We start from the raw sequence: 19,464 nt of genomic DNA on the forward strand, positions 1-19,464 counted from the left end.
TCAGACTGGCACTCATTCTCTCTAATCGTTAGAGAAAGATAGCCGCACTCCCTAAGACTGACAGATATACCGGCCAATCATAACCTGCATACTGCATTCTTAGTGCCTGAAAGGGCCTTCCGATTACTACGGCAATCTGCCGGAAGCTGTGCGTTCTATGCGGGTTTTCGCGAGTCGGGACCAGTGCAGTGTACGGGTCCGGAAGGCAGGTGATCCATATGACTTCTCCGCAGGCCCCGGAGGATGGGCAGGGCAGCGGCGATCCCTCCGGGGACCTCCGCAGCGTCCTGGTCACCAGCGTGCTCAACCTCGAGCCGCTGGACGAGGATCTTTTCAGGTAGCTGGCCGCATCTGGCCCGCATCCTTCTTTGGGGCAGAGGTTCCTGATCTCGACTGCCGCCATCCTGTAGCCTCCTGTTCATAGCTTCCTGGACGAGGATGGGCTCTGCGCTTGATGCAGGCTCTGCCACGATTGGGAGAGAACTTGTCCCTGACAGACCTGTCCTCGCTGTCCCGGCTTTCTCTCTTCTTCACGCCGGGTCTGTGCAGCCCCAACCCTACGAGGTATTGGCAGTCTGGACAAATAAAGTGATGACCTGAGACATCCTTCTCAGCAACCTCCCTTGAGGAGTCATGTCTCTGGAACCAACCTAAAAAGGGCAGTGGTTTGCCCAAGAGCACACAGCTGATCAGGTTTAAAATTTATCCTCAGCTCCGTGCATGTTCGCTATCTTTTCCTTTTACATACCCCATCCCCACCACCACTTAGTGGGGTCTGGTAGCTCCTTATTCGTTCTGAAGCCTGAGCCATTTTCCTTCCGGATGCCACTTAAATTCTTGACTGCAGCTGGGGATTTAAGTTTTGAGCTTCAAGGCTCCTATTGGCTTATTGGGAGCTATTTTGGGTGTTAATTTCTCTTCCCCCTACTTAATGAATTACAGATAACTTCCTGGAGGACTCTTTGCAATGCATTATATAAAAATGCAAAACTTGGGTTGTGCTGGGACCTGGAAAGTCGGAGACCTAAATCCTTCAGCCTCCACACAGTTCATGCACTGGACAAGTTGCTGTTTTCACCTCTGGGGCCTCAGTTTTCTCAGCTGCACACTGAAGGGGGTTCGTTAGACTTGAAGTTTGAGGGCCCTTCGAGCTCTAAATCTAGTTCTTGGAAGAATGGAGCTGTCGAAGTTGAGGGGAGTAAGTGCCAGGCCTTAATGCATTCCACCCGCAGCCCTTGGGGTTCATCTGAGTCACTCAAGGCCTTGTTTTGCCTTACTCTGGTATGGGCAGTGGAAGAAACACTGGCCTTGGGGTTAGAAGACCCAGATACTGTTTAGGATTGGCAATGTTTAAGCTGTATGACCTTGCTCAGGTCACTCTCCCTCTCTGATCCCTCTTCTCTTAGTGTAAAACACAGGGGTTGGTTTGTTATCCTTAATCAAAATCCACAGAAGTGTTGGGCAATCCTGAAGACCTTGAAGATGTATGCTGTATGCAGAGTGATGTAAGGATGTTTGTCTGAGGAAAGGGTCCAGGGCTTTCACCAGATTCTCCAAAGGATTCCAAACCCCACTAAGGTTAATAGATCCTGTACTAGACGCTCACTGATGGTTGTTGAATTTGGCCCAGCTCCCCAAGTCTTTCCTGCTTTCTCCTTTTCCCCACAGAGGAAGGCATTACTGGATACCCACAACCCAGCGGTTGTTTGGGGGTCAGATCGTGGGACAGGCCCTGGTGGCTGCGGCCAAGTCTGTGAGTGAAGACGTTCACGTGCACTCCTTGCACTGCTATTTTGTCCGGGCAGGTAAGGCACCTCCTCCCTGCTCCCAACCAGCCCTGGTGGCCCAGCAGCTACTTCTTCCTGCCCTTGGGGGGCTGACTGAGCCATGAACGCGTGAGAGGAGGATGGGGAAGTGGGCAGAGGGGAAGGGGGAGAGTTAGTTGGTCACAGAGCCTAGAGGGGAACAAGGCCTGGGTGGGGCCTGGGAGAGGTTTAGACCTTACACCTGCTTGTTATCTGGCCCCAAATGACACAAGACTTTGAGGCTCCACTGCTCCCTGTGGGTCCTTTGTTCTTCATTCTTTTCATACCTTCTGGTGCTAAGTGCTGTGCTGGGTGCTCAGAGGAGTGCTATAATCTCTGCCAGGAATTTGAAGATAGGCTGCTTGGTTGGGAGAAGACAGCACCAGACAGGGAATGAAGAGGCCGTGGCTCTAGTTTCAGGACTAATTCGCCATGCGACCTTGAGGGAGGTTACTTACCCTTCTCTCTGAGGCTTGGTTCCTTCATGCCACCTAAAAAATGGAGGAGGGCAGGACTAAGCATGTTGTATCGAGATGATCTCTATAGCTGCTTACAGCTCTGGGATCAAATTAAGGAGCAAGAGAGCAGTTTTTTTAAAAAAACCCATGCTCTCTTTTGAGAAACAAAAATCTAACTTGCTTTCCCTCCCTTCCCCTCGCTCCTAAGGCAGATGTCCCCAATTTTAAGAGTCATTGTCTTCTGCATAATCCCATCAGCTGAGAAGAATTTATGGACCTAAACAATATGTGATTCATATTAAGAAAACAATAGTGGGGTTTCCCCCTTCATTTTACAAATATAAAATAGTTATAATAGTAAACATACATACTTTTCATAGTACGTCCTCATGCCCCTCACTCCCCATCTTTTTATTGCTTGCTCCTCCCTGACAGTCATTGCTATAAAGTATTTGAATACTTAACTGTGGGCCCAGGCCGGTCTTACCTTTATGCCAGTTGGGAGCAAAAGTGCCATTTATTTCTTCAATTTGGTTGTAAACTCAAATTGCAAAAATGCTGGCCTTCTGATATTGTAATCCTAGCCTAGTGAGACAGTTTTGTTTTGAGGCGGTGGGGGCATTACCTGATCCCTCTGAATCAGTTTCTTCATCTAGTGTCTGAAAGAATTCTATGAGTCTTTGCAGATAAAGTATCTAGTGCAGGACCCGGTATGTTGAAAGTTTACATAAATGATAACTATCATTATTTTTTGATAAGAAACTTATGGGAATAATTAAAATTTGCATGATATAGAACACACCCATCTTGTTTAGTCCTCAGAAGTAAACACATTCCTGCCATCCTTTTACCTATAAGGAAACTGGGACCGGGAGAAGTTATACTCATGTAACCGGCTCTCTCGAAGTGCTTAGGGAGGCAGAGCCAGGATTTGAACTTGAGTTTGTGTGAATCCAAGCTCCATATTCTTTCCTCCTTTTGCGCTTTTCTCTTTCACTCTTGGGAGATCATTCCAAACCAAGGGAGAGCTGCCAGGGTGCCCATCCCAGGGTCTGGGGGAAGGATCCTCTTCCTTGGAAATTCTCGATCCAGGGGCAGCATAAAATGAGCTATGCCCATGCTACTGTTTCAAAATAATCAATCAGTTATGTCCCTACCTGCTTCTTGAAAGGCCTCAAGACAGCTTAAAATAATTGGCAGCTATTATAGGGCTATCACAATAAAAGTCAAGGGACAGGAGTCTAATAGTAACGGGATTTGGGGAAATGATTGTGTCAAAAAACTAGGCTAAGGCATATTGTTGCAGTTTTATACAAAAGTTAGTTCTGAGTTTCCTGGCAGCAAGGCAAAAAGGGAAGCTCTTGTACCAGTGTTCACCTAAAAGTAAAAAAGCCTTTCAAAGTGAGAGGCAACAAGTGTTTATTTGAGATCAGAAGAAAAGCTATGCCAGTTGCACTGATTCAGGCAGAAGCCCCAATAGTGTTGCCATTAGAAGACAGAGGCAATGGGTATTTATGGGAAAGGGAAGGGGAACAATCACACCGATAGCAGGAAGGCATTTCTATTGGTGCAGGTAACATAACAGTGATGTTAATTCTAAACAGGGTTTTAAATGTTCAGTCCAGTAGTCATAACAACTGCTTTCTTGTTATCTCTGCAGACAGTTGTTTTGGGGGCACAATGTTGCTTTAGGCCAAAGGTTATTCTGCCCTGTTTGAACACTCCAGAGGTTTGAGGCATAAAAGTACAAGTCACTTCCTCTGGTATAGCAGCCCTGACTCACTTTAAAAGTGTCCCCATTTACTTATTTAATTTTGATACTAGTTTGTAATGTGGCCCTCTACCGGGTACGTAACTTATTATAACCAATGATGATGTCCCACTGATTTTTATTTTTAAGGAGGGCGCAGCTCACAGTGGTCCAGGCGGGGATCGAACCAGCAACCTTGGTGTTATCAGCACCACACTCTAACCAGCTGAGCTAACCGGCCACCCTTCCAATGATATTTTTAATTAAAAGATACTGGGGAGGGAGGTGTTGGTCCTTTGCCACTTATCATATCAATTCTTTTTCTAAAAGCCCAGGTTAGAGTGTTAGTCAGTTTGGTTTTTGTTTTTGTTTTAAAAGTGTTTCTCTAGAGAAGTAGCAGGATGTAATACAGGAGTCATTTGACTTAGTATAGGTTTAGTGCTCGGAGAATCTACAGCAGGAGTCTGCAAACATTCTGTAAAGGGCAAGATAGTAAATAGTTTAGGTTTTCTGGGCTAAAGCAACAGTAGACATGTAAACAAACGGGCTTGGCTGTATTCCAAAAAATGTTCTCTGTGGCCTCAATTTCCTCACCTATACAATGGGAATAAGACGCACTCTACATAGTCATTGTGAGAACATGAGAAGATACCTTGGTAACTAACACTGCCTGCACCGAGTACCCACTCCATAGCTGTTAGCTCCCTTCCTTCAATATACTACACCAGAGCCTACCTGCCGTGTTCCACTAATAATTTCCAAGAATGGGCCTGAAATATTCACACGGAGGTAAATCACTCGTAACTGAAAGTACTGCATTTTAGCTGCAGACCAAGGATAGGATGAAAACTTTTTTTTTTCTTTTTAAATTTATTGGCTTCCTTTCTAGCCCCTGAAATCAGACTGCACATGTAGCTATCTTCAGTTTCTGGACACTTAGAAAGTCTTTGTCAAAGGCCTTTGACCTTGAGGAGTCCCCATTCTCATAAAAGTAGCCCTTTGGCAATGCCTGATATCAGACTGCTGGAAACCTGCCGGGCTTCAAGGCTTCCCAATGATGTTTATTGCTATTGAATGCACCCCCTGAATACCTGTTTAGCTCCCCATTGGGATTGGGGTGGAGAAAGCAACACTTGTGTAGACCTGCTTCTTTCATCTGAAAGTTGAAAATCATCCCCAAGACGTCTTATTGCCTAGGTCTCAGGATTTTCCAAGGTCAGCCTGACTCAGAGAGATAGTGAAGGACTTCAGGGACACAAGGGAGACTCTCTGTCCCTAAAAATCCTCCCTGACCTGCTGGTCGAGGGCTGCTCGTCCTCTACCTGGGGCCAATGCCTCCCATCCTGCATTAGGAGCATGGACACCCAAAGGAGAAGGGCCAAGGGACCGCCACTTGTATCAAGGATGAAGTGACTGACAACAGGCTTTTCCTGAGAGAATAAATATTCAAACAGACAATGGCCAGACCATATATAAAAACAGAACTCTGATCCACAATTGGTAGCAACCAGTACAGGAAGCTAGCCTACTGTCTACGTGTCAGGCTTTAGGAAGTCAGACCACCATTTCTAGCAAGTCAGTCCAGGAAGCCAAACCACAGCCCCTGTAACAATCAGCCCCAAACAGCCAGGACTTGGTTAATAACTGACAGCTTCCCTAATTTTTGCTCATATTGCCAACTGAGGACCAACTGCAGAAAACCAAACATGCACCTCTAACCAATTACATAGGATGCCCCACTTCTAGTTAGCCTGTCCACAGCTTTCCCGTGCCAACAGCCTCCAATCAGGGGACGCTGGAAACCTCTTTTTTTCACGCTAAAGCTTTCCCACTCCCCTGCCTGCCTTTGAGTCTCTACCGAACGTAAGTGATGGTGGCTGACTCCCTTGATATACTAAACTGAATAAATAGCCTTTGCTTGTTCTAAAAAAATAAATAAATAAAAAATAAAAGAAAGAAAAAAAAGAACAAAACAAAGAAAACAGGTAGCAGGCCAGATTTGCTGACTGGATCTAGAAAAATGGTACCGGACTCATGACAAGATCCCAGGTACAGATGGAACAAGAAAAAAGCTGAGAATGTTTATGTTATCAGACAAACACTGATAGAGCTGGATAGCATTCTAACTACTTTTCAACTATGAACTAATTCTCATTCAAATCCTGAGAGGTAGGGACCTTATAATGATCCCCATTTTAGAGGTGGATAAACTGCTCAGAGAAGTTAAGTGACTTTCCCAAGGTCCCACAGCTGGTGAGTGGCAGAGCTGGATCTGAATGCAGGGAATCTGGCAATGTCCCTTTTGTCCTGTGCTGTTGACAGAGAGGAGTTCCACCTGCACTGGGGACATCCCTAGGACAGGGTCTGGTGTTCTCTCTGTAACCCGCAATACCTGGCCTCCGTCAGTAGCTACCAAGCAGAAAAGAAATGGAGACTGAGTAGCACAGGTGCCTGTCCAGCCATTGTAATGATGACAGGGCCCGTGGGGCTCACTCAGGCTCACTGTGTCCCTTGTGCCCCCTGCAGGGGACCCAAAGGTGCCAGTTTTGTACCAGGTGGAGCGGACGCGAACAGGGACGAGTTTCTCGGTGCGCTCCGTGAAGGCCGTGCAACATGGCAAGCCCATCTTCGTCTGCCAGGCGTCCTTCCAGCAGGCCCAGCCCAGCCCTGTGCAGCACCAGTGCTCCATGCCCGCTGTGCCCCCACCGGAAGAGCTGCTCGACCACGAGGCCCTCATTGCTCAGTATTTAAGGTGAGAGACCTGGAGGCTCCAGGATAACGGGCAGGCTGTAGTTGCCACCTGTTAGTGGGTCATAGAATCCTTTTGGGCGTCTTAACTGGCATTTTAAAAATACAGACGAGAAAAGAAGATATTGGAGTGTATTGTATACAGTAAGGGGAAGAATCCTTTTGTTGCAAGTTTAGTTTCAGTTGTATGTGTGTAGTTGTGTGTATGTGCAAGGGTACTGGGTCGTGACGTAACATGCAGGGCTTACGATTCAGCCAGTTCAGGTATAGTATAGCTTTACTGGTGGTTAAAATATTGAAATTTCTATACCTACTTGGTAAATACTCACGTCCCCAGTCTGTGAATGACGCCCTCCTCCTCCAAGGTCACATGATCCAGCAGCCTAGAAGGTAATGCTTGGTGGGGTGAGGGTTCCTGCTGCAGTGATCTATGGCTCTGCTATCTTTGCCTTAGTGCATGTGAAATATTTTGTATGTCACCTGGCAAAACACATTGCATACTTGGATCACAGTAGGTAATGTTGGGAAACTGGTAGGGCAAGGGAGAGCTCTGGGTCATGACACAGGACAGACACATGGATTCTGGCCAGGGCTGTGCTCCATTATTGCCCATTTGCCGTGTGACTTTGCCCGACTCCCCAGCCGCTCAGAGCCCTGCTTCTTCACCTAAAAACTGGGAATGGTCGTTTCTGCCCAGCCCACTTCACAGCTCTACAACAGGGAGAGCGCCTGTGTTATGCTGCACGCTGGGAAGACAGTAGGGTGTGATGGGACAGACGTGGGTTTGAACCTGCGAAAGGCCTGGATTCAAATCTTGACTCTGTCTCTGCTAGCTGTATGAGTTTGGGCAAGTTGCTTTCCCACTCAGCCTGTGCCCTCCTTTATAAAATGGTGCTAATCAATTCCTACCTCATGAGGCTGCGATGAGGAGTAAAAGAGATAGGAGATAATAAGGCACTTAGTGAGTGCTCAGCAAATTGTAGTTATACCACCACTGACAGACAGGAATAAGCAGAGGCTGGTATGCAGTCAGAGCACAGAAACGTTTGCTGAAATGAAAGGAGGACACTGTTCTTAAAGGTCCCTAAATCTAGAGCTGTGCTGTCCACCAAGAAAGCCAGTAGCCACATATGACTATATTAAATTAACACCTGAGGGAATGAATAGTTCTGTTTCTCAGTCCCACCAGCCATGTTTCAAGCATTCACTCAATAGCCACCTGTGGCTCGTGGCGGCCATGGTGGACAGTGCAGATAGACCATTCCATCGTCACAGAAGGTTCCACGGACAGTGCTTAATAGGATAGGGATGAAAGTAGAAATACCGGTGCAGAGCTCCAGGGGTGGCCAAGGGGTTTCCCTGGAAATGGGCTCCTCCCCCTGGGGATACAGTGTTCCTACTTGCTTAGGGTTAGATAACTCAGTCCCAGTTGGGCAGCCCGTTTTCTGAGTGTTGGGAATAGTGAAGTGGTTAAGCGGTTAACCGTGGAGCCAGACTGCCTGGGTCGGAACCCTGCCGTCTCCACTTCCTGAGCTAGCAGCTTGGACTCTCTGCTTATTTCATGTATCCCTGGGGGTGATCACTACCCAATGTCACAGGGTTGTTGTGAGGAATGAGTGAATGCGGGTGAAATGCTTAGACCAGTGCGTACTAGAGGTACGCTCCATGCCTGTGATGGCGTTGGCTGCAAATGCTTTACCTTCTCTTCTCCACAGTGTTTATTTACTATGAGGTAGGTTACTGTCACTATGCACATTTTACAGATGGGAAAATCGGCTCCGAGAGACTACTAACCTGCCCAAGGCCACGTGGCTCATAAGAGACAAAGAAAAGATTCAAAAACTAGACACTCCTGCCTGCCAGCTTTGGGGCTAAGTCAGGAGTCCCTGTGTAGGAATGAGGGGGGTCAGGAGAGGCAGCTCCCCTCTCCGAGTCTCCCCCAGCCCCTCCCCCTTTACTTTCAGGGACCCTAACCTTCACGAGAAGTACCGAGTGGGGCTGAACCGAATTGCTGCCCAGGAGGTGCCCATTGAGATCAAAATGGTAAACCCACCCACTCTGAACAAGCTGCAGAACAGGGAGCCCAATCAGATGTTCTGGGTGCGAGCCCGAGGTCATATTGGTAAGAAGACCCCCTGGACTGGAAGAAAACACTTCCCAGGGGTCTAGGCCTGCATAACCTTATTTGCCCCGTGTAGCCCTGGGCATGTTACGTCCCCTCTCTGGGCCCGTTTCCTTATCTGCGTGATGGGGAAGTTGGCTCAGTTTCTCACCAGGATCATCAAGCCTTGGCATGGGGCGAATGGGGAGGTGACTGGAGTCCTATGGGCCTCTTCTGGGGAAGGCAGGCACCTTGCTGAGGTTCTGCCCCAGGTCTACTGCTAACCATAGGTGCCTGTGTGGGAGACTTCACGAGTGAAGACTGCATTTCGCTCCTCATTCCTGCCCTCCCTCCACCCCCACCTCCCTGTCCCCCGTCACACACAACCTTGGGCCAGGTGCCCTCATGCAGGGAACAGTCTGCATGCCGTGCACAGCAGTCCCTTTGTCCCCCACCTCCCTGCAGGTCCTGAGCTGTAAAGCCCAGGATCCCAGGGCTGATGGGGCTGGGACCTGTTACAGGGGAGGGCGACATCAAGATGCATTGCTGCGTGGCTGCCTACATCTCGGACTATGCCTTCCTGGGCACGGCGCTGCTGCCCCACCACTACCAGCATAAGGTGTGCTTCATGGCCTCCTTGGACCACTCCATGTGGTTCCACGCCCCCTTCCGAGCTGACCACTGGATGCTCTATGAGTGCAAGAGCCCCTGGGCTGGTGAGTGTGGGGCCCCGTGGGACACGGGTACTGACCTTGGGCTGGCAGGGAGCCTGCTTTGTGGGTGATGCTGTCCCCCCGCCACATCCTGTGGGGCGCACTGCACAGGTCACTTCTCCTGCCCTCCTAGGCTTTGGCAGCCTTGTCTTCAAATGACAGGGTGAGGCTGGAGGACGAGCCACCTCCTCAGCTCTTAATTTCTGTAATATGCTGGGAATATGATTTACCTTGTCTCAGAGACACAGTGCTAGTCCCAGAACCACTTCAGATTCTCAGTATGATCTTGGGTAAGTCCTGTCTCCTCTTTGAGCCTCAGTTTCCCCATCGAAACAAACAGGGTTGCATTAGAGCAGTAGCATCCAAACCCGGAGGTCCATCAGACCACCACTGGGGGAGCTTTTTCAAAACAGAGTCTGATTCCCAGATTCTGACTCAGCAGGTCTTGGAAGAGGTCCAGGAAACCGTCTTTGTAATAAGCTCCCTAAGCGATGCTGGTTAACCTGGTTGGGGCTCAGCGTATTCAGCACTTTCTAAGGGCCCCACGACTTGGACACTCCTCATCAGAGACATAAGGAAACCCAGACCCACTCATCAGTGTCTAGTCTCAGAGCCCTGGGTTCCTTTCCAAGGAAGTACATTTCAAATGAAAAAAAAAAACACACACACACACACACAAAAACCTTGCTTTGTAAAACAGCGACAAAACTTAAGAGACTCTTTATATTTAGGGAAGGGAGACTCTCAAGTACAAATAGCGTCACAGTTCAGGATCAACAACCTTCAAGTTAGGACACTTGGGTTTGGCCTGATTCTTAAGGCCAAGCTCCTGAGCCTCTGTGAACTTCAGTCATCATCTGGAAAAGGGGACAACAAGCTTCACTTGGCTATGTGAGGACTAAGTAAGATCTATTTAAGGGAAACCAGCAGGTCCCTTCATAAATATCAAACACAGGCCCAAGGGCAGCAAGGGAGCGGAAATCTGAAGGTGGCGGGGGAGGGGTGGCCAGACCTCATGGCCCCAGGACCCCTTCCCCAGCCCCTTTGTCCCCTTGGGTGTGGGGGTGGAGGTGTTTTTTCATGGAATACCAGCCTGGAGGGACTGGTTTGATTTAGTATAAAGAGAACTGATGGGTTTCCTCACCAAGTGGCCGGAGGTGGGGCAGTTCTGCTTAGCCAAGCTACTGACCAAGGTTGTTCTCAGAACCTCTGATCTTTTTGAGGAAGCCAGAGGATATGTGAAAGTGCTTTTAAACGGTCAAGTGGGGAGCCCGTGGGAGGAGTTACTCCCCAACGACTGACCATACTAGGCTCACACAGAGGCACTTGGAGATTGGGGGTGACCACAACACTCAGTGTGCCCCTGGACGTGGCAACCCAACCTGGATTGCACCCTTTTCAAGAAGCACATCTGGCTGTGCCAAAGGAGAGAGGAGGCCGTTCTTACCCTTTTCCTTACCCACAGGTGGCTCCCGGGCGCTGGTACATGGGCAGCTGTGGCGTCGGGACGGGGTCCTGGCTGTGTCCTGTTCCCAGGAGGGCGTGATCCGAGTGAAGCCCCGGGTCTCAGAGAGCAAGCTGTAGCCAGAGGTACCAGCTTGGCCTGGGGCTTCATGGATCTCCCTTTTCCCTCTACTCCCGAGGCAGGAGTCACAGTGAGGGCTGGGCCTCTGTCCCTCACATCCAATAAAGAGACTGATGCCACTGGAGCTGCTGGCCTTTAATTCTCCTGGGCCAGAACTGCAGCCCTCCCTCCAGCCATCAACCAGAGTCAGAGCCCCTGGCCCTTCGGCCAGGCTGCCTCGCTGGCTTGGAGGCCCAAGGGAAAGGGAACACTGACCTCGACCTGGAGCAGAGCCCCCAGCTGTTCATAAGCTGAAGAGGCTGTATCAGACTCCCTCCCTGCACTGTACCAGACATCCCCAGCCAAGGCTGGTCCTGAGCCTGGCTCAACAGGAGAACCATGTTTCCTGCGTCTGCTACAAATTCTTTGGAGAACTTCTAGGGATTCCCAGCACCCCCTACAGCTTCCCAACTGCTGTCCGGGTCCTCGTCAGCACCCAAGCCCACCCCCTGGCCATCCTGGGATAGCGCATCCCCCCACGGTGGCCTTAAGTCTAGGCAAGGTTAGTCCAGTACCTCCTTGATGAGCAATTCTTTGAGACTGGGGGGTGGCGTGGGGGTCACACCTGCCTCTTGCAGGGCCTGGAGTCGGGCCTCTGATTGGCGTTTGTCCAGTCCTAGGCGCCAGGAGAGCCGGACGTGGGCCTCCAGAAAGGGTGCCAACAAGGGGTGAGGGCTCTTGTCGCCCAGCAGCTGTAGGGCCCTCTCACAGCATGCCCGGGCCTCCCCAGGGTCCTCCAGCTCCTGGTGGCAGACAGCCAGCCCAGCCAGAGTCAGCAGAGGGCGATCTGGGCCCGAAGGGGTGCCCAGCTGGGCCTGCAGCTGCCAGGCATTGGCCCAAAGCACCAGAGCCTCACGATAGAGGCCAGTGCAGGTGAGGCTCTGTGCCCGCCGCAACTCGGGCAGCACGAAGAAGTCCTGCAGGTCTGGGGCATGGCGCAGCTCTGGGACTGCCTGCAGGTGGCTCAAAAACTGCTCAAAGGCCCGGCTGCGGCGGGCAATGGTCTCTGCAGTGAAATTCCGGCGCAGCCGCTTACGGGGGAAGGAGATGGCAGCCATGGGGCCCCGGAACTGCCGCTGCAGGTTTCGGTGCAACCGCTCAAAGTCCGAGTAGCGGCGAGAGATCTGGGCTGGTTGGCGATCTGGTGGCCCTGGACCCATCACGGCGAGGGTGTAGAGCTGCAGGGAGGGTGGGGGTTAGGGCAGGTGCCAGTTGTCCGTGGGCCCCTTCTCTCCCCACACCCACACTTCCAGCTCTGTTTCCCCACCTCTTCCCTTCACCCCTGAGACGGCCCAGGAGGGTGGGAGCTGCTGGAGCAGCAGCTAGGGAGCCCCGTCCCGTCTTACCTGAGGCTTGTCTGAAATGACCCGGGCCCCAGGCAGCACGGGGAAAGAAAGACAGAGACAACCTTCAGTGCCTGGAGCCGCTGTCCTTTCGCCCCTTCCAGAAAATACTCCCTTCCCACTGGGCAGTGAGCTCTCTAGCCCCTCTGGAAAACCAGGGGTGAGCTGAAACCTATGCCAGTCTCCTGGGCCTCTGAGCCACACTTGAGAAGTTCTGCTCTACTCTAGACACAGCCCCCATATCCCTAGCCAGGTTGTTCCAATCCAGACCTGGAGGACAGGTCTTCAGACACCCCAGGAGTTATCAGTGTGAAAAGTACACTGAACTCGGACTCAAGTTTTAACCCCAGGTCAGCTACTCGCTCCCTGTGTGACCTTAGGCCAGGTAGTCCCCCTCTCGGGTCTGCTTCCTTCTCTAGTGAATTAAGTGTTAGCCCAGGTTAGTGTTTACTCGGGTGTAGAACGTGTACAAATGTTGGTCCTGAGATTTTTAGGTGGTATGTGCTTGAGTAAATGACACAATCAGAGGCAGGAGGTCATTCTCCCTTGATCGTCTTTGAGTCTTCCTGACAGCAAATGGAGAAGCTCTGTTCGGTTTCAAAAAAAGCACTTCAACACTTTAGCTCCAGTTTTAGAAAAGAGCCAAAAAACGATCTCTGGTCAGGGCCCTGCAGCAACAGAATCCAGGCAGGGTTTAATGACACTGTTTCATTTCACTGCTTTGATTTTTATGATTATCTTCTCTTTATGGCAAATGAGGCTTTCCACAGACAGTAGTGCTATAAAGTGATCTTTTAAGCTTAAGCCCAAAACAAAACAAAACAAAAACGGTTTATTTAAAGGAAAAGAATGGTACAAATAGCATTTAGATGGGACAAGAATCGTGAAGGTGGTATTGGAATGACCAATGCTTGGGAAACACTGAACAAGATGTTCATCTTGATGACCGTGAAGCTTCCCCCAGGTACGAGAACCCAAATAGGGACTAATCTACGAGGTGTGATTAAAAAATACAGTGAATGTTTAAGTGGGAAAAACATTTATTACAGTTAAAGACGCATTGCCATTAATCCCCCTCAAAATACTCCCCCTTGCTTCAAACACACTTATCCCATTGTTCTTGTCATTTTCTGAAGCAGTTCTGGAAGTCCTCTTTCATGAGCGTCTTTAGTTGTGTTGTCATAGCTACTTCGATGTCCTAAATCAATTAAAAACATTTACCTTTCACGGTCATTTTGATTTTGGGGAACAGCCAGAAGTTGCACGGTGCCAGATCCCATGAATAAGGTGGATGAGGACACACTGTAATATTTTTATTTGGCAGACACTGCCATACCAGAAGTAACGTGTGACATAGAGCCTTTCCATTGTGATCACAAACTACGGTGAATGCTCTTGCCGAGTGCCATCCAACGGAAAGGCAGGGATCTTCAATACGGGAAGCGGCACGTCAAACCTTACTAACAGTGTGTGACAAGTTTCAACTTGTTTGGTGCAGTCAATCGGGTGTGTGCTACGGGGTTGAGAGAAGGTGTGTTTTCAAGTGTGCCGTCAATCATCCTCCATTATGAAAATGCTCCATGTCACACATCACTTCTGGTATGGCAATTTCTGTCAAAAACATTACGGTGTGTCCTCATCCACCTTATTCACTGGATCTGGCACCGTGTGACTTCTGGCTCTTTCCTAATGTCAAAATGATTCAAGACATCGAGGCAGCCATGACAGCACAACCAAAGACTCTCACGAAAGAGGATTTCCAGAACTGCTTCAGAAAGTAGCAGTTCTGAAAGTTTTCAGTTCCGAAAGTTGGACTTCCAGAACTGCTTCAGAAACTGCTTCAGAAAGAACGATAGCATATGTGTGTTTGAAGCAAGGGGGAGTATTTTGAGGGGGATTAATGGCAATGTGTCTTTTACTATAATACTTTTAATTTAAACATTCACCATATTGTTTGATCACACCTTGTATAAGAATGCTGAGCCAGCAGGTTTAAAAGGGGGTTTAGCAAGTGTTAGATGTTAAAGGCACACTAATTTCAAACCCAGATTTTTCAATCTAATTTGTTCTGTGAAACTACCAGGATTATAACTACGCCTGGTCAATTAGGTTTGCCTACTCTACCTCCTCCTCTCAAACATTCACAGTGTACATTAATATTAAGGATTAAAAAGTTAAACAGTAAAGAAACTCGCTTTACTCTTGTTCAACTCTGCATTCCCAAAACATATTAACTGTAAAATCTTTTTTGTTTTTAAAGGCGTAGTTACTAACATTCCAGGAAACCAATTTTCTGTAGAACACACTTCAAGGAATGGTCTATAATGCCCCCTTATGTTCATCTGGATTTTATTTTTATTTTTAATTCTTTGGCCCCAAACCATTAAATCCATTCTCTCATCTGATCCTTGTAATGTCTTGCCAAGATCGATAGTAATGATAGTAGCTCCATTAACTGAGCACCTACCCTGTGCCAAGCACTTTACATCTATTTCATTTAATCATCACAACAGCACTGCAAGGAAAGTGTCCTTACTCTGACAGCTCAAAAAGAGGGCAAAGGTTTCAGACTTCTAAGTGACTCAGCTGGAAAATGGCCCAGCTGGGATTCCAACCCAGGCCAACGTAGTTCCAAAGCCTGTGTTCTTCGCCTCCAGAAGTTCAGTAGGGAAAAAGAAGGTGATTTGTTTCCCTAGACACCGTCCAGATAATACTTAGCCATCCTGCTCTAGTCATTCTTTTCCCAGCATCACCCCCATACTTCCTTGTTTCCCAGCTGTTCCTTGATCACTAATCCTTGGGGTCCGCTTCCTGTGCACGATGCCTGGCCAGGACTTTCGCCACTTAAAACTCGATTATCAGTCAATCCCTGCTCAAACTGAAGCAGTCACCCCATGGGTGTAGCCCTTGTTTACTAACAGCAGCAGAGATGGGTGGAGAGGCCCAGATGTGGGACAGGGTTCCAGGCCCCCTTCCTGCTGAGTCAGAAACGGAGGAGGGTAGTGAAGAGGAGGGAAGTGAGAGGCAGGGAGCTGCCGCTGCCAGGACTAGCCAAGTCAGGCTGTGTTTCAGGCCTGGCCAGGAGCAGGACCTGGCAGACCTCATTTTCCATGTCAGTTTCTCCTTTCCACAGCTACAAAAACGAACGCCCAGGCCCTCCCCCACGTTGCTCTTCACTCTAAGTCCCTAAATGGAGCCCTTGGGATAAGATTATTCTGTATAGGGTAGGCGCTCGAGAATTGATTGACCTGGGTTGTAAGGAGGCCACAACAGCCAGGCATTTTCAATGCAGAGCTAAGTGTTAATAATAGAGCTATTTTTTATCTTACACATTTTCTCAAGGACTTCATAATGCCAGGCCCAATGCTAAGGGCACTTCTGTGCACTGTCTCATTTAACTCCTGTGACAATCCTCAGCATTATCCCCATTGCTCAGATGAGGAAATGGGGTCATCAAGGCTACACAACTCACCCAAGATCAAACAACTGGTAATAAGTGGGATTTGAATCAAGTTCTACATCCAAAACCCACTTTTTAAAAATCACTAACCAATGCAACTTGAGTCTCAAATCTGATCCAGATAATATTCTTCCCAGTGTATCTTGCATTTGCTACAATTTGCAAACCCCTGGGAGGCAAGGCAAGTTGGGGCACACACACGTTTTCTTATTCTCAAAACCAGGAAAGGAAGCAGGTCCATAATCCTTTCTTTACTCAGTTTCAGAGAAGCTGTCATTGCCTGAGGACTTGTTCACATTACATCCCTTTCTGGCCTCAGTTTCTCCATCTGTAAAATGGGGGCAGCCATTTATATCCACATAGCCACATTCCCCCCAAGGAAGTTGGAGTCGTCTTTACTTTCTCTTAGCTAGACTTGTAGACTCACAGCTCAGGAATTCCTGGACACTCACTCACCACGTACTTGGAGGGGGGGTCCTTGACCACATTGGCGCTGGTCACTTCGAAGAGCAGCCGCTGGGGTACCAGGGTGTTCCGGGACTTCTTCCAGAAATCCTGCAATTGCCGTGCCAGGTGCTGACTACCCCGCTGCCCATCAGGTGGGGGGTTCTGTTCTGCATGAGTACAGACCAGTCACATCAATGGGCCCGGAGCCAGGATCACATAAACCACGTTCTATGACCTTACTCATCCTCCCAACAAGTGACATAACTTTATCCCCATTTGTCATAAAAGGAAACTGAGGGCCAGAGAGGGCCTGAATGCCCAACATCGTGCCTGGCAGATAAGTGCACAGTAGGCACTAACTTAATATCTGCACCCCCAAGACATCCCTAGCACATTACCACGTTGTATCCCTGACTCTGGTACAGCTAATGTCTGCAACAACTCTGAGAAGGGAGTGATTTCCCCCATCTGACACTAGGGAGAACTTGGTTCAAAAAGGTATTGTGACTCTCTCAAGGTCACACATTCAAGAGGTGGTTGGGACACTTCAAAGTGTCAGAATTTCGGAGTTTGGGCAAGATCAACTCAGAGCCCTGTGACCATCTCGGGAAGGTGGCCGTGGTGGAGGCCTAATCGAGCCCCCAAGGTTTCCGCCTTCGTCCTCCGCACTCGCCTGTGTCTTCTCCCGACGCCTCGTCCCCACGGGGCAGTGGGTCCGGGCCGTCGTCCTCGTCGTCGTCCTCGTCCTCGTCGTCCGCATCCTCGGCGCTGGTGAAGCTAAGGGTGCCGCTGAGACGGGAGGACAGGCCCTCGGCGTCGTCGTCCTCCAGCTCCGAGCTCTCCGGGAACTGCTCGACCTCGGGACCGGCCGCCGCCTCCCCGAGGCCCTCGCCGGCCAGAGCGTGCCGCAGCCGGTGCAGGAGCCGCGAAGCCATGGCACCCTAGGGGGAGTGCGTGACTGTGGGTCCTGAGCCCTGGCGGAAGACCCGGGCCCCGATCGGGAAGGAGGAGGGGAGGGGTCCAGGTTGGGGGAGGGAGGGACGCCGCGGAGGCCCCGCCCCTGCCCGGTGGGGTCCTGAGAGTCCCGGGACTCCTCTCGCATCCCCCTCCCCTCACCCGCACAGCTTGGGGCCGCGCACTTCCCGGGAGGGGCCGGGACTCTACTACCCACGTCTCTGTCTCCCCCTGTAGCGTCTCGACCTCCTGCGTTCAGCGGAGCACTCGGGGACGCGTCGCTGCCTAGGGGTCCCGGTGCAGCCCCCGGCCGTTTACAGAGGCCGGGCCGGCTCTGCCCGGCCCAGCAGCTCCGGGCGCCGCTCCTGCCGCTTCCTGCCGCCGCCCCGCCCCCAGCCCCGCCCGCTACCCGGAGACGCCCGGGAATCCCAGGCCCTTTGCTCTAGGAGAGACTTGGGAATCCTGGGTAGGCCTGGGCGAGCCCCAGGCCTCCTGCGGTATCGTCTCCAATCCGACGGGGCTCACACCCTCCTTGAATCCTCTCACCCATCCCGGAGACTCAGGCTGGACCCAATATAGCCCCTAGTTTCCACCCAGCACTCTTGAACTCTCCAAAGTCATTACGTGACAGTGGGAAACCCATCTTTCCGGTGAGAAAACTAAGGCCAAGAGAAGACCCGTGATCTGGGTTGGAATCTGACCGCGCTGAGCCTAGGTTTTCTCATGTATAAAAGTACAATTAATACTAGTACTAATTTTGCAGCTTTTGTAAGGACCGTAGTCCAGTGCCTGGCACAGAGCAGGGATTTACAGAATGATCAGTCACATGATTATTGTTTCTACAGTGTTCATAGGCTTTTACAATTCCACTTGAGCCTCACATAAAGGAAGTAGGCAAAAGGGTAAGAAACCCAGAGAGACTGAGTTACTTGCCCAAAGTCACACAGCTTGCCAAGAGTTTTCTGAGTATGGGGCCTAATAGCCCAGGTTTCTGAGTTCTTTCCCTGTTCTTTTCCTAAGCAGCAGGCCCGCTAATTTTGAGCAACATCTATGGAGGGCTGTGTTTTATGTGTTATGGGGATGGTAGCAGCAGGTGAAGAAGAATTTATTGTCGCTGCCTGTGTCGGAAGGCCCAGATATTGGTCCCTAACAGGGCAGATATTGCTAGTTATACAACCGAACAAATAAAATCGCTCTGATAGTAGCTCCCACCCGTTTTGAATGGCACAGGAGAGGGGGGTAGGGGAAAATAGCTTTGAATGGAAAACACATTCCCTGCCATCCCACGTGCAGAGGGGGCGGGGCTCTCATTTCTTGAGGTTCCATTGAGTTTCCGTGTACATCCTGTTCTAGGCACTTTGCATGGGGTCACATTTCACCCTCACAACATCCTAGGGAAGGGGTTGTTATTGGACAATGACGGTCCATTTTCAAGATGAAGAAACTGAGGCAAATTGACTTTCCCAAAATCCACAGCTAGGAAATAGGAGAGCTTGGAATTAAGGCCAAGTCTGTGTAATTTCAAAGTTCTAACTACTCTTCATTCAGCTTACCAGCATGGTGTTGGGGCAAAAAAGACACATCATTCATTCATTCACTCAACACTCACTCATTCACCAAACATTGGCTGAATATTAAGTTGTACTTTGGTATATGCCTCACAATCTGGGTACAAAGCAGGTATTCATAAAACCATGGGTTGTCAGAGCAGGAGGGTCTCTCAGAAATCTGGCCTAGCACTTCCATTTTCCAGATGGGTAGTCTGAGGCTCAGGGAGGGGAAAGGGCTTACCCTGGGACACACAAACAGGGCCAGAACAAGGAGATCTCCTGATGTCCTGTATTGCACTACTCTTAGACTCTGTATGGAGAGATGGTCATCAAATTCCTGCTTGCATGCATTCAGTAACAAGAAGCTTTTCACCTCCTGAGGCTGCCTGTTCCTGTTGTTCTTCAACGGTGACTTCCTTCTTGTATTGAACCAGTAGCCATTCAGTTCAGTTATTCTTACAAAGCACACAATCTTTATTGAACCCTTGCTAAGTGCCAAGTGCTGGGTACT

The 19,464-nt window shown here is 49.8% G+C and overlaps 2 protein-coding genes across 3 annotated transcripts; one reads left to right on the forward strand and one right to left on the reverse strand.

Moving 5' to 3' along the window:
* Positions 1–131: 131 nt before the first annotated feature.
* On the forward strand, positions 132–11,650 carry ACOT8 (acyl-CoA thioesterase 8). Of its 2 annotated transcripts, none has more exons than XM_033094704.1 (6): positions 132–337; positions 1,669–1,805; positions 6,540–6,765; positions 8,726–8,883; positions 9,384–9,578; positions 11,041–11,283. In XM_033094704.1, the coding sequence occupies exons 1-6, from the start codon at positions 219–221 to the stop codon at positions 11,157–11,159; spliced, it is 954 nt and encodes a 317-aa protein (XP_032950595.1). In that variant the 5' UTR covers positions 132–218; the 3' UTR covers positions 11,160–11,283. The 2 variants fall into 2 exon arrangements, with proteins under 2 accessions (XP_032950595.1, XP_032950596.1); XM_033094705.1 differs by lacking the exon at positions 132–337 and adding an exon at positions 353–564 and having other exon boundaries at positions 11,041–11,650.
* Positions 10,645–17,782, reverse strand: SNX21 (sorting nexin family member 21). The gene is made up of 4 exons (XM_033094706.1): positions 17,621–17,782; positions 17,123–17,390; positions 16,459–16,616; positions 10,645–12,377 (listed from the first exon to the last, which is right to left on the reverse strand). The coding sequence occupies exons 2-4, from the start codon at positions 17,382–17,384 to the stop codon at positions 11,703–11,705; spliced, it is 1,095 nt and encodes a 364-aa protein (XP_032950597.1). The 5' UTR covers positions 17,385–17,390; positions 17,621–17,782; the 3' UTR covers positions 10,645–11,702.
* Between the last annotated feature and the right edge of the window lie 1,682 nt (positions 17,783–19,464).

Source organism: Rhinolophus ferrumequinum, chromosome 23 (genome assembly GCF_004115265.2).
Source record: "Rhinolophus ferrumequinum isolate MPI-CBG mRhiFer1 chromosome 23, mRhiFer1_v1.p, whole genome shotgun sequence".
NCBI classification, from domain to species: Eukaryota; Metazoa; Chordata; class Mammalia; order Chiroptera; family Rhinolophidae; genus Rhinolophus; species Rhinolophus ferrumequinum.

Coding starts and splice junctions, on each gene's coding strand:
- ACOT8 (XM_033094704.1), top strand. CDS start 219: ATGACTTCTCCGCAGGCCCCGGAGGATGGGCAGGGCAGCGGCGATCCC. Junction 338..1,668: donor CTGGACGAGGATCTTTTCAG/GTAGCTGGCCGC, acceptor TTTTCCCCACAG/AGGAAGGCATTACTGGATAC. Junction 6,766..8,725: donor CTCATTGCTCAGTATTTAAG/GTGAGAGACCTG, acceptor CTTTACTTTCAG/GGACCCTAACCTTCACGAGA.
- SNX21 (XM_033094706.1), bottom strand. CDS start 17,384: ATGGCTTCGCGGCTCCTGCACCGGCTGCGGCACGCTCTGGCCGGCGAG. Junction 16,617..17,122: donor GGCGTCGGGAGAAGACACAG/GCGAGTGCGGAG, acceptor GTACTCATGCAG/AACAGAACCCCCCACCTGAT. Junction 12,378..16,458: donor ACCCCCCCTCCAAGTACGTG/GTGAGTGAGTGT, acceptor CCCTCCCTGCAG/CTCTACACCCTCGCCGTGAT.